The 13,285-nt window shown below is 59.2% G+C and overlaps 1 protein-coding gene across 2 annotated transcripts; it reads right to left on the minus strand.

Annotated features, from left to right (window-relative positions):
* Positions 1-1,015: 1,015 nt before the first annotated feature.
* Positions 1,016-12,199, minus strand: SIK1 (salt inducible kinase 1). Of its 2 annotated transcripts, none has more exons than XM_031460524.2 (14): positions 12,067-12,199; positions 11,541-11,711; positions 10,965-11,081; positions 8,399-8,462; positions 8,073-8,234; positions 7,815-7,939; positions 7,611-7,734; positions 6,729-6,952; positions 6,352-6,498; positions 5,778-5,900; positions 5,449-5,665; positions 4,636-4,887; positions 3,774-4,008; positions 1,016-3,292 (listed from the first exon to the last, which is right to left on the minus strand). In XM_031460524.2, exons 2-14 carry the CDS (start codon positions 11,694-11,696, stop codon positions 2,908-2,910), a joined length of 2,331 nt encoding a protein of 776 aa, XP_031316384.1. In that variant the 5' UTR covers positions 11,697-11,711; positions 12,067-12,199; the 3' UTR covers positions 1,016-2,907. The 2 variants fall into 2 exon arrangements, with proteins under 2 accessions (XP_031316384.1, XP_031316369.1); XM_031460509.2 differs by having other exon boundaries at positions 4,636-4,911; positions 12,067-12,198.
* Between the last annotated feature and the right edge of the window lie 1,086 nt (positions 12,200-13,285).

Below are 13,285 nucleotides of genomic sequence, written 5' to 3' on the forward strand. Positions count from 1 at the left end.
CTCCCCACCTCCCCTGGCCCCGGCCCTGACCCTCCTGCTTTCTGCCTGTCTGACACTTCCAGGGACCGCATTTAAGTGGACGCAGTGTTTGTCCTTCTGTCTGCCTTATGTTACTGAACACAACGTCCTCCAGGTTCGTCCGTGTTTCAGCCCGTGTCAGAACATCCTTCCTTTTTAAGGCGGAATAATATTCCATCCTGTGACTGGACCACATTTTGTTTGTCCATCCATCCACCGATGGACACTGGGCTGCTTTGACAACTGGACTATAGTGAATATGCTGCTATGAACACAGGTGCACAGGTATCTGTGTGAGAGCCTGCCTTCAGTTCTTTTGGGTCTTGGCCCAGAAGTGGGATTGCTGGATCATATGGTGACTGGTTAACCTTTTAAGGACCTGCAGTACTGTTTCCCACAGCAGCTGCACCACTGTACTTTCCCACGAGCAAGGCACAGGGTTCCAATTTCTGCATCCTTGCAAACAGTTTATGTTTTTTGTTTTTTTTTTTGATAATGACCATCCTGATGGGAGTGAAGATGTTAAAGAAAGTTTTTTACCAAAAAATACTTGGCAGGATTCCGAATGAAGGGAACTCTGTTCTTTTAGGAGCCAAGCCTGCCCTATTGCTAGAAGATGGTGAAGCCAACTCTAAAAGACCAGGAAATAGTTTGGCTGTGAGATTCTTCCCAAGCCTGGATTTAACACAGGTGGATTCGGAGAACATTCTCAGGGGAGAGGGAAGAGTGAGCGGTGCCCTAGGAGGGGAAGGACCAGCTGAAAACAGACCTGGTGTTAAGACGTCAGTGGATTAGCAGGCCCTGCTGCCTGGGGAGGGGTCTGAGCTCCACTGCCCCCCGCCCACCACCCCTGCCCAGGTCCCGACCACTGAGCGCCCGCTGCTCCTGCCGGGCAAGGGGCTTGTGCCTGCGGCTTAGGGGCTGAACGGGAGCAGGTACCTGACACTCAACGGACCTGGAGGAAGAGGCTGGAAGAAAGGTGCTCTCATGGAGAACAGAGGGGAGGGGTCAACGTTTCTTCCCCAAACATTTTATTTAAATATTAAATTAAAAAACATACATCCACTAATCATTTGGCATACATTTCTCATGTTAACATAAGAAATAATTCAGTTATGGTAAAAAAAGAAAAAGAAAAAGAAAATCCCAAACTATGTACATCTTAATCAGACCTCGCAGTGCCTTCGAACAGGCTCCTGCGTTCAGTCTGCAGGACACGCTGCCGAGAAACCTCCCGCACGCGCATTGCACACGCCGGACACAACACGGAACGCGACCAACGGCGAGAGAAATCAGCTGAGAGTAAAGTGCTTGCCACGGTTCTGAGGCCTTTGATCGACGGCGTTAGAACAGAGATTCATTAAAGGGGGAGGCGGCTGCGGGGTGGACGGTGCCTCCGCGGAGCTGAAGGCCGAGGCCAGGGCCCGAGGCCCCTGTGCCCACCCGGCCCACACCTTCCCTGCGAGCGACAGGAGGCTGAGGTGGCTTCTCTGCGGCCGGCGCCACAGAGCGTGCTGTCCCTGGAAAGAGCCACAGAGCAGGGGCGGCAGGGCCGGCAGGAGGAGGGTGGGGGCCTCCCCACCCTGGGGAGCTCGGCAATCTTTGGCTTCTACAGATGCCACCTGCTCGGGCAGCATCACCTCTGCTTAATACTGAGGGTCTCAGGAGCCGAAGGGGTGGAAGGCACCTACCTGGGTTCGGCGGGGGAGGGGCAGATCTTCTCAGACGCTGACCGAGCCACCATCTGAGTCCACCTGCCAGGTGGGCACACCCCACGCCTCCCTCCTCCCAGCCCCACCTCCACGCAGACCAGTGCCAGCGCTTTGTCACGTTACCAGAGGGGACAATTCAAACCAGCAACACAAAAATGTAGTAAAAAATATAAAAAATAAGTAGTGTACGTCTGTCTCCTATTTATACACATGTACAGTATTTGCTTTAAAAAAGGAACAAAGCTTGAATAGCACTGACCTCCCCTCTCATTTCCTAGAACGAAAAGCCCACCAAGCGCAGGCTGGACAAGGTGGGCGGCCCCCAGTCACCACTGGCCTGAGGCCCCTCCTGGCCCCGCCCCACCCCACCGTCACGGAATCGCTGTATTGCACGACACCCTACCCCCCCACCCCCCGTCAGTTGTTCTTTTTGGACCCTGATAATGAAATGCATAAAAACTTAATTAGCAGCAGAAGTAAGAGGTGCAGGAGGAAGGAACTTCTCCGGCTTCCTCCAAGGCGCCCTGGGGCCAAGCTTCGTGGTCACCCCACCCACTCAGGCTCTCCTTTGCAGCCCCCTCCGAAGAATCCTGGAAACCAGCTCCCGAGCGGTTGATAAACTGTCTCTTCCAAATTAAGAAAAAACCATCCTCCAGGTTGTGATTTCAGGGGAGAGAATTCCAAGAACTTGTAGGTTACTGTCTCTTGGGCTGGACGTTAGAGCTTTTCAAACCCCGATACGTAAAGGAGAAAGTTCACAGTTTTCAAGTGAAGCATAAATGTTTCAGAAGTGGAGAACTCTTACCCCAAAACACTACTCATCGACACGCACACACACGCACACGCGACGGGGATGCGCTTACCCGCGTGCACGGATGCGGCTCACACCGGGGGCCCGGGCTGCACGGCCGGCTGTGCCCCGCCGCCCCATCCCGCCCCGTCCTCCTGCCCCAGCAACGCGTCCCTGGATTATTAGTTTTCTTCAGAAAGTTTCCAGTCCCTACTCAGAGTTGCAGTTGCCCAGTGCAAGGAAAACATAAAACAAAAAAACTAAAAAGCCAAAACACCAATCGTATTGCTTGTTTTGCTTCTAGAAACTTATTGGCTTTGAGTCCGGGAACGTCTTCACATCCTCTGAAATTATTGCTTCAGGAAGTCGGCTGGCCCACCAGGGCCCTCACTGCACCAGGACAAACGTGCCCAGCGGGCCCGAGGTCAGGTCCTCCATCTCGCAGTCCCCCTGGGGCAGCCCCGTGGGCTCAAAGCTTGGAGGCAGGACGGCGAAGCACGGCTGGGGGTGCGCGGTGGCGGGGATGGGGGCCGCGGGGCTGCTGATGCGCAGGTGGGCGTCCAGGAGCTGGGCGGCCGACACCACTGGGGAGACGCCAGCCTGGAGCAGGTGGGGCGGCAGCAGGGGGCCTGGCCCCAGCCCCAGCTCCTTCTGCAGTCCAGACACGAGGAGGCCACCGTCACGGGGGGCGAGGACCAGGGGGCTCGGGGGCGGCTGCGGGGCCTGCGGGCAGCTGGGCAGGGCCACCGTGTGGTGCTGTAACTGGAGCAGCCTGGCCAGATGAAAGAACAGGGAGAACAGGTCAGTGCCGCCACCCGCTGCTTCTCCTGCTGCCCAGCCAGGCTCGACCGCTATCAGGTTTCCACCCGCCAGGGCTGGGGGTCCACCCCGTGGAACCGCCGGCTGGAGCTGCTCAGAACACGCAATGCTGTGCGTGACTAATCCCCTGAGAATTCCTGACATTTCCACTCCCCACCCCATCTTGCTTTTGGAGCAGCTCAGAGATGCCAGCCAGACGTGACATTCTTACCCGCTGCCCTCTCTGTCCTCCCCAGGGGCTGATGCTCCCCACCTCTGCGACCACCCACAGGGAAGGAAGCTCGCAGACATCCGCCCACCTGGGCAGGATGCTCAGCTGCTTAGTTCAGCTGCTTACGTGGAGAAGGGGGCGCTCAGGGGATAAGGTCCCTGAGAGAACCCCAGGGTATGTGAGCCCTGCCCAGGGCCCCAGGGCTGGTGCCAAGCGGGCGTACCTCTGCTGATGCAGCACCTCCTCCAGCAGGCGCCTGCCCTCCCGGCCGCTGGCCCCGCTGCCCTGCAGGCCCGGGCTCTGTGCGGGCAGCGGGAAGGTGCTCAGGCCGCCCCTGCAGGCCCGGCTGGAGGAGGAGGGCAGGCACACCTGGCGCGCCAGCCCCTTGATCTTGTTCAGCCCCAGAAACCCTTTGGTCCTCCCGTTCTTCCTCAGCTGCTGCCGAAAGGCTTTCAGCCCTGGAGAGAGAAAGTCGACACATAAGCAGACCTGTCCCCCAGCCCGGGCCTCAAGGCCCATCGCTCGCTGGGGCTTCCAGGCAGCAGGGAGGAGCTGAGGGGCCGAGCGGCGTGAACGTGGTGGGGCGAGGGGCAGCAAGCTTCTCTACAGGGGCAGAGGTGCCCTCTGGTCGTCCGTCCCGTCGCAGCAGCCCCATGCCCGGGACTGGCTTGGAGCAGCAGCTCCAACCCCGAGGAAGCAAACGTCTGGGCAGACTGTGGCTCCGTCATGGAAGGAGGGACTCAGGAGGGGCCCGGGGGCCGCACAAGCCCAGGAAGCACCAGGAGCACCCAGGCAGCCAGCTGCGGGCTGCCTCTGCCGTGCGCCTCCCTGGCCTGCCCCTCCTCCGGGGCAGGAGCCGCTGCCCCGCAGCCCCACAGCTCCTCGGCATTCAGGGCCACTGCAGGAGGCCATGAGCTCATCCCAGAAGCCAGGACATCTGGAACTCGAGCAGCACCTCCGGCACTGCCACTCCCCCCAGGCCCAGCCAGAGGAGGACGACGCCGCCTGCCACCAAGGATAAAGCAATGCTGCTCAGGGCACTCACAGCACCTCCCAGGGAAGGTGGAAGCGGGTGTGAAAGTCACCTTGAGTGAGCGAGGTGTCCGACGCTCTCCGGCCCTCCTGGAAGCTGACGGGAAGCAGGGCGGCTCCTCCCAGCACCCCCTGGGCCTGCAGCACGGGGGTGGCGGACTGGGCCCCCAGGAGCGGTGAGGCCAGTCTGAGCGGCGAGCAGGTGCCCACCAGCCCCTGAGCAGCCAGGTGTCCACTGAGCCCCGCCGGGCTGTCACCTGCTGAGCTGAGACAGCTGTCGGAGCTGGTGCCTTCCGAGGGACTGGCTGCAGAGGGTGAGACAACTATGCCTGCAGAAGGAGCACAGCGACGTGAGGCCCTCCTCCCCAAAGCCAGACGCACCCACCAGCCCCCGACAGTTCACCGCGAGTCCACGCCCAAGGCTCTGGAAGCCAGCTCTGAGCCCTCACACCATGGCGTCTCCTAGGCCCTCAGGTGGCCCGAGGTCTGCTGACAGGGATAGACAACTGTGCCCTGCCCACCTCCACCCACAGGGAGAAAGCCTGTGGTGGCCAGAGGCTACCAGAGGCCACTGGGCCTCGACAGCCAGCCCCACAGGGGCTTAGCTGCAGCTGACTCGTGGAACCTGGACCCGGGACAGAGGGATGCGGGCTGAGGACCTGCCCTCCTGGCACCTGAGGGCAGCTAAACCCCAGGCTGTCCCCACCACTGAAGGATCACCTGTGACATCCAAGTGTGGTCCACATGGCCTCGACCATTCCATACACAGAAAATTCAGAGAACTGTCATCCAGAGAGGCTGCCCGTCACAGCCCCGACCCTCAGCCCGCCCACCAGGCCATGCTCCCAGCCAACGGGGACACTTACATGGAGGGGCACAAGGGGAGAAGCAGGCGGAGACCTCGGCCAGCGTGTGCCTCCGGCCTGTGCTGCTGGGAGGGGGTTTCTGTGCCTCCTGCTCCTCCTCCAGGCCCTGGCCCTGCCTGACCTCCTCGCTGATGGTTGTGTCCAGCAGGCTGCTCGGGGAGACTGAGCGATGCCGGAACACCCCGTTGCAGTTGGCATCCGTGGGGAAGAGCAAGGGCTGCGAGGGACAGACACAGACCAATGACCCCGGGTGCTCCGTGAGACCCCGCGTGGGCAGGGGTGGGGACACTGCCACCACTGGAACCGGACAAGCCCCACCACAGACGCACCTGCAGTGAGCTGTGGAGGTCACAGTCCATTTCGGCCTGCAGGACAGACTGTCCCAAGGCCTGGGGCTGGGGGCACAGCAGGGAGGAGCGGAACGCATCCCCGGGGAAGCCATCTTGAGGCACCTGGGGGCCAGCAGAGAAGACAGAGGCCGTGAGGGAGGCGGCTCAGGGAACAACACGAGCAGCCTCACGAGCGAGACCTGCTGGCTTAGCGACATCGGCCACCAGTGGGCGGCTCAGGACTCGTCTCTGACACCTGGCTGCACAGGTGACTGGGAGGGGCTGAGAGGCTGCACCAGGAGCAGTTAAGGAACAAGGGGGCGCCAGGTGACCCCCAGCAGAGCGGCCAGCAGCCTGTCTTCACCTGCAGCCCCTGGACTGCAGCTCACCCAGGACCACCCCGACGCCCCCGCAGTGCCTAACAGGTGGGGAGCATTGACCTGGGGGCAGGGGGCTCAGCCCACATCCCCTCCCAGGTGTGTCTGAACAGAGGAGTCCTAACTCAGGGGCACGGTCCAAGGCAGGGATGGGGTGGAGGGACGGGGGTGGGGTACAGAAGACGCCCCTCCCTCACCTCAAAACCGCTGAGGTCTGTGCTCCGGGGCCTGTGCTGCCGGGCAGGGCCAGAGCGGGTGGGCGGGGCGAGCCGGTACTCCTTCAGCCGCTCGAGCAGGAGGTAATAAATGGCAGCAAAGTGGTTGTAGCTGCTGTTCTGCAGTGACTGAGGGCAGAGACCCGGGTCAGAGTGGGGCTGGCAGAGGACAGGCAGGCTCCCTGACGAGACCGTCCCCGGGGTTATTCTGGGGTGGCCGAGAATACCCTCCAGCGTGGACAAGCTGCCCTTAAATTAGCCGCGATCCCGTTTCAACCCGCCTGGCGGGTGCCTGCTCTCCCCGGCCAGCCACCCCTGGGAAGGGGCGCCTCCCCCGACAGCGGGGCTGCGGCGCTCACCTCCACGGTCCTCTGCCGGTCGACGCCAAGGGTCTGCATGATGCCCAGCGCCTGCTCGTCGTAGTCACCCAGGCTGGAGCTGTAGCTGAGCAAGGAGAAGGCGAGGCAGGTCTGCTGCAGCAGCGAGGGCTCGGCCTGCATCCACCTGTGCTGCCGGATCTGCGCGATGGTGATGCGCTTGGCGGGGTCCACCACCAGCATGCGGCGGATCAGCGTCTCACAGTCTGGGGGGCAAGGGAGGTGCCCTGAGTCCTGCACGGGCCGCCTGCATGCACAGTCCTGACACCCACCCGGCTCCCCTGCACACAGCGAGTGGACAAGTGACCGTCCTAGAGAACACTGAGGCCAGGAGCAGTGGCCTGTGTGGTCAGCTCAGATCTGCTGCCATGGAGAGCCACCAACTGAGGGATCAGGTCCCTGAGGGACACAGTCCTTCTAACATCCACCAGACAGAACCACCTGGAACCCCATCCTGCTGTGACCACGGGTGTCAGTGAGCAGCACTCAAACACCTCTCAGAGTGGAAGAGGAAAGCACTGGAGTGCAGAAGGCGAGACCCAAAGGACGAGGCTGTGCCAAGTGCTAGCCTGGGCGGGGACCTCAGAGACGGAGCTCCCAGCCGGCTCCGGGGGCAGCGGCCGCCCTAGAGGCAGAGCCCCAAGAAAGCAGCCAGCGGGTTGGGTTCTCTCCCACGCAGCAAGTAAACACCCCACGGAAACGCAGGGCGGGCTCCTGGGCCGACAGCAGACTCAGAAGACGGTCAAGCAGGCACTTCAGGAAACATATTCCTCCTCCTCCCTACAGACTGCCATCCATGTTACCCGACGCCCCGCCGCAGCCTGGCGGCCGCGCCTACCAGGAAGAGGCTGGGCGCCCACCTACCTCGGGACATGAAGAAGGGGATGCGGAACCGGCCCTCCAGGACCCGCTGCCGCAGCGCTGGCAGGTTGGGCCCGTCAAAGGGGAGAGACCCGCAGACCAGGACATACAGGACGACACCCAGGCTCTGCAGAGGACAGACGGCACTCAGTGCCCGCGCCCCCGCGCCGGCCCCGCACCCCCTCCCCTGCACAGCCGGGCTCCTACCCAGACGTCGAGCTGGGGGCCTTCGTACTCCTTGCCCTCGAAGACCTCCGGGGCTGCGTACGGGGGGCTCCCACACCACGTCGACAGAGGCTCTCCTGACTTGTAGAAATTCCCAAATCCGAAATCTGAGAGACAACAAGACAGGCGGTGAGGTGCGAACGGCAGGGCCACAGCGGTTTCAGAGGACTGAGCCAAAAAAAAGCAAGCGCGCGGGCCGCCCTCCCCGCACGCCCTGGCCCGCGGCGGGCGGCACCCGACCTGCCAGCTTGACGTCCATGTTGCCGTCCAGCAGCAGGTTCTCGGTCTTGAGGTCCCGGTGCACGATGTGGAGGCTGTGGCAGTGCTCCACAGCAGACAGCACCTGCCAGAACTTCTTCCGGGCCTCACTCTCGCTCAGGTGCCCATTGGACGTCAAGTAATCTGAAGGCACAAAGCGAAGCTGCAGCCCCCAAACCCGAAAGCCCAGCTACGGCCGGGGGCACGGCAGCGGGCGCGGGGAGGCCCCAGCGCTGCAGGGGCAGCTCCGGGCGAGGCAGCCCAGACACTGAACACTTCAACAGACATTCAAACCCAGTGCGGCTTACCAAACATTTCTCCGTTTTTTGCGAATTCAGTGACAATGTAAAGCATGTCCTTCGTTTCCATAACCTAAAAAAAAAGGCCTCACGTTTAACCACAGAAAAAGGAAAAACATTGATGACATAACTAATCTACCTGAACCCCGGACATTGTTAACTTCTCCAGAGCGAGCCCGTTTGTTATTTTAAAAAAGGAAAGGAAAGAAATACTTCAGCGATAAAGAAACAAAGGGGATTCCTATTCAGAAAAAACCTTTTTGAAAATCAGAGGTGAGTTCCTCTCTAACCTGTGCATCCTGCTAAACCTCTGCTCTCAAAAATGTCTACATGTCCTGGAGCTCGCCCATATCTTTGTTTTTTAAAGGTGATGACTTTTTATTTCCTATGTTGTATTTTTAATACCTCACTTTGCCTCGCCCCCAAGTGAAGACTGTGGAGGCTACAGAAGTAAAACAGATCATGGGAGTTCAGCGAGGGCTTTCTTCTAGAAGCCTGGCAGGGAGCAAAGCATCCAAGCCAACGGCCAACACGCGCTGAATAATAGATAACAAATTCGCCTTCCCTCCTGCGTTATTGACCTGATCCATTAGGCTGCGGGAAGCCGGCTCTGCCAGGTAAGCTACGAAACACTGCTCTTTGTCCAGCAGACTCTGCGGCTGGGTCGACAGCAATGCCAATGTCAAATACCCCTTAAAGGTTCATTCACAGATAGAGAATTTGATTCCACAGTGAGAAAAAAAAGAATTTTTTGTAAGAGTTTAGAACATAACTAATTAAGAAACAAAGTCAAATTCAAATCTTCGGCACTGAAAGGAGTAAAACAAACTCACGTCTGTGTATTTTTAAATATTTCACAGGAAGACAGACAGAATACATCCCTACAGAAAAAGATCTCTTCAGGTTTCAAAATATAGTTATTCCTTTAAAAAGGCACTTGAAAGACAACTGCTTTGAGCCATAAATCTAACAGTAAGAGGGACCACCATCAGTTTAGCGGCAGTCTTAACTGTCCCTGCTCTCCACGTGTGTGGCAGAGAGACGCGTAAGTTTATCCCTTTGTTTGATGTAAAAAAGAGATGGAGAGAGAATTAGGAGTCAACGTGTTTTAAGTTTTGTTTTAAGTTTTAGGGAAAAAAAAAAAAAACCTCCAAGGGAAGAGCTGAAGCGCCGCACCGAGGTTCTGGGGCCCGGGCCAGCTGGGTGAGCATCAGGCGCGCCAAAACCGGAGCCATGACAATCGCTGCTATACCCACTGAACCCTGTCCCCACACAGTCAAAGCAGCTCACAGAGCAAGGAGAAATCCACCCCCAGAAAGACCTTTAACACTGATCCCATGGCATCTGGCTGGCTAGGCTGCTCCTGCCCTGGGCCAGCAGGGGACAGGAAGGGCGGGAAGGCACGGGCTCATTCCCGGCCCCCCCACGCCCCCCAGCAAAGTCAGAGACAGGCCTCGGCCCACTGCTGCGGAAACAGGCCAGGCACATTTCTCCGGCACTGACATCAGTGACCGTGGAGGAAACATCTTATCTCGGCCTTACGACTCACTCAGAAATGACAACAGAAACCAAACACGAGCTGGCCCGCACGTGACGTGAGCCCTGCACTTACTGACGCCGAGTAAACTGTCGTCCAGGGAACACAAGCCCCGGGATGACTCCTGCCTTCACTGCAGCTGAGAGCAAGAGCCCTGCCTCCACGCGGGAATTACGGGTGACACTCCTCTCTCCTACCACCCTGTGCACCTCGCCTTGGCCCCCACACACCCCCTCCCACACGCATCTCGGAGCCACAGGGTCTCGTGAGGAAACAGTACCCAGCAACTGGGTGAAATGTTAGGCATTTGCAAAGAACTTAACTCTTCTGCAAGCAGAGCTGTTCATTTTGCAGAAGTGGTCAGTGAAGTAAAAGATTGTTGTGCTGTCCTGATTAAATCAGCACTTAGTTTCCAAAGATACAATTCATTAGTTTCAACAAGGGAATAAAAATTAAGTCACAAAGCAAACCAACAGTTGGGCGGGGTGAGGCGCGTTCTTAACATGGTTAGGTGGCAAGCTCCTTGCTCTCACCACGACACAGGTATTTCATCTCTCCATTTTTGACAGAAGAGTTGAAACAGGACAGACAAAAGTACACTGCTGCCCTTGCAAAGATAAGTTTATGAAAACTGGTAAGAGCAGCTGGTTTTAAAGTTCAATAATTATCTGCAAAGGCGGAAGTATCTACTTTCACTCAAATTCGTCCTTCCACACTAGATGGCTGACCTATGGCAACACAGAGATTTGGTTGTTTTCATAGTAAATTTAACAATTGACCTCCACGCATTTAAAGCTGGAACGACTAATAATACTAAATAAAAATTTAATGAAGCAAATCTAGATTATGATCCAAAAGCAAGAAGATAATTGCACAGCTCACAAAAATCAATCTCTTTACCAGATACAATTAACCCCCTGACTCTCATGTACACCCAAAGAGAGAGACAACCTTCAGCAACTGTAGACTTAAGCTGCTGAAAATTAAGAAATGATACACTGGCCAGAAGTAACAGTGGAAGGCAAACTTGATCCTTACCTGATAAAGCTTTATGATGTGAGGGTGATTCAGAAGCTTCATGATCTGAACCTCACGATATATCTTCTCCAAATTGCTTGAATCTAATCGTGTTTTGTCGATTATTTTTATTGCAACCTACAAATGTTTTAAAGGAAAAGCACATTTTGTTTAAAAAAAACCCTCTCACTTATGCTAGTTACACCTTTCATTTTTTTGCAGGTTAATTTCTAAAACACTTTATGTCCCCAAAGGTCACAAAAAGTTAGGGAGAAAAATAACCAAAATAAGCACTAATATTACTGAAAAAGGCAAAGTTAAATAAATGTCTTAAGTCTTTGCAGGCTCCCTTCACAGGGTTCCAGCTCTGGACACCAGAGCACCGCACTCCAGCGTTACCTGGTCATTATCCTCTTTGCTGACCCCCAACATTTGTAAAAATTATGCATAATCATAATACAAAGCATTTTTTACCCCTTTACCAAACTAAAAACTGTCAGCGTTTAGACCTTAGTACGACAGACCCCCCACAGGCAGGGGTCCCACCGGCTTCCCCCACTGGGAGGTCCACCCCGGGGGTCCCGCCACCAGACGCACCTGGGTTTTGGTGACTCGATGCCGGGCCAGCTTGACTACCGCGAAATTGCCCTTGCCCAGGGTCCGCTCGATGTCGTAAAAGCCCACCCGGAGGGGCTTGTGCTGGCCGTGGCCCGAGCCCGCGGGGGCCGCGCTCAACTCGGACATGATCACCATGGCTCCTGGCCGCACCTGCGGGCCGGGGAGCGCGCTCAGGGCCGGGCCGGGCCAACCCGCCCCCGCCGGCGATCTGCTCCGCTGCGACCCCCGATCCCTGCGGCCCCGCGGGGCCTGCACCCCGCTCCACGCCCGCCTCGCGGGGTCGGCTGCCCTCCGGCTCCCGGTCCCCAGCCCCACGGGGCGCGCTGACCCGCCGACCGAAGGCCGCTCGACCCCGAACCTCGGGCGCCCGCCCCACAACAAAGGGGAGCCCGGCGGCGGCGCCCGGCCCGCGACCCCCGCGCGCGCACCTGCGGGGCCGCCAAGCCCGCAGCTCCGAGCCCCGCGGCCGCCCGCCGCCCGATCGCCCGGCCGCGCCGCGCCTCACCTCCGCCGCCCTCTGAGCGCCGAGGCTGGAACGCCGCTCGCCCCGCGGGCCCAGCCGCCCGCTCGGCCGCTCGCGCTGCCCGGCCCCCAGCTGCTCAGCCGCCCGCCGCCCGGGCCGCGCCGCATGTCAGTTCTGAGCCCCGCGCCGCGCTCTCCTGCCGCACGCGCCGCCCGCCCCGCCCGCGGCCCCGCCCCGGCCCGCCCCCAGACACGCCTACACACGCGGCTCCGCCCACGGAGGCCCCGCCCACGCCGCCGCCGCCGCCGGATTGATACATCCCCATTGACGTCGTTTTGACGCCAGAGCGACGCGCGGCCGAGTGCCAGGCGGAGAGAGAGCGGGAGATCGGGCCGTTGCCAAGAGACTGGCGGCTCTGACGCGCGAGCTGATGAGGCCGTCGCCATGGCGACCGCGAGGCGGTGACGTCAGGGGCGCCGGCCGCCCGAGGCCCGCCCGCCGGCGCCCGCGTTCCCGCCGGCGCGCGCCCCCTACCGGACGCCGCGGGCGCTGCGGACGACTTAACCCTTGCGTCCCCGGGCACGGGCTTCCCTCCTGCAGGCGCGCATGGCTGCCTTGGCGCGTGTTCGCCTCTTCCCGCACCCTCCCAACAGGCTTGGTTGTAGCGCGGTTCCGAAACCCGCAGAAGTGCAGCGCAGCTGCGGCTGCGTTCTTTTTGGAGGGTCCCCATTATCAAGGTCCTGGTCTCATGCAGTTTCCGTCTGCCTTGGAGCCTCTTTTAGGGGAGTATCAGGTGGGGCTCCGGAGCCCTCATAGACTCGCAGAACAGGGCCATGCGGGGTGCAGGTGACAGCAAGCCAGCTCCCCCGTCCCAGAGAGGAGCCGCCAACCACCAGGGACCCTCCGAGAGTACGGCACTGCGCATGTCGAGGACCTGGGCAGACCACCTTTGATCACTCGTGCTCTGTACGAATCTCAGTTGTCTAGTAAGTTAGGTACGTAAACACAGGTAGCCTGGTCAGCACCTGTGTAACCTGCCCCCCGCCCCGCGTCAGAGGGGCGTGGGGGCTGCGCAGCTGCTGCGAGCCCCCACGGCTGGGCGGGCTGTTTCCTCTGCCCTCGCAGCCCTGCGTTGCCCCACCCAAGGTGGGCCGACAGAGCGGTCCGGCCCGCGCTGCCCATTCTCCATCAGGCCTGAAGGTCGGGAGCCAGCTGATGTCTGGAAGCAGTTCTGAGCCCTTTTTAAGGGAACCCACTTTAA

Source organism: Camelus dromedarius, chromosome 2 (genome assembly GCF_036321535.1).
Source record: "Camelus dromedarius isolate mCamDro1 chromosome 2, mCamDro1.pat, whole genome shotgun sequence".
In the NCBI taxonomy this organism is placed as follows: Eukaryota; Metazoa; Chordata; class Mammalia; order Artiodactyla; family Camelidae; genus Camelus; species Camelus dromedarius.

Coding starts and splice junctions, on each gene's coding strand:
- SIK1 (XM_031460509.2), bottom strand. CDS start 11,696: ATGGTGATCATGTCCGAGTTGAGCGCGGCCCCCGCGGGCTCGGGCCAC. Junction 8,235..8,398: donor AAAAAACGGAGAAATGTTTG/GTAAGCCGCACT, acceptor TTGTGCCTTCAG/ATTACTTGACGTCCAATGGG. Junction 5,666..5,777: donor ACCTCCACAGCTCACTGCAG/GTGCGTCTGTGG, acceptor TGTCCCTCGCAG/CCCTTGCTCTTCCCCACGGA.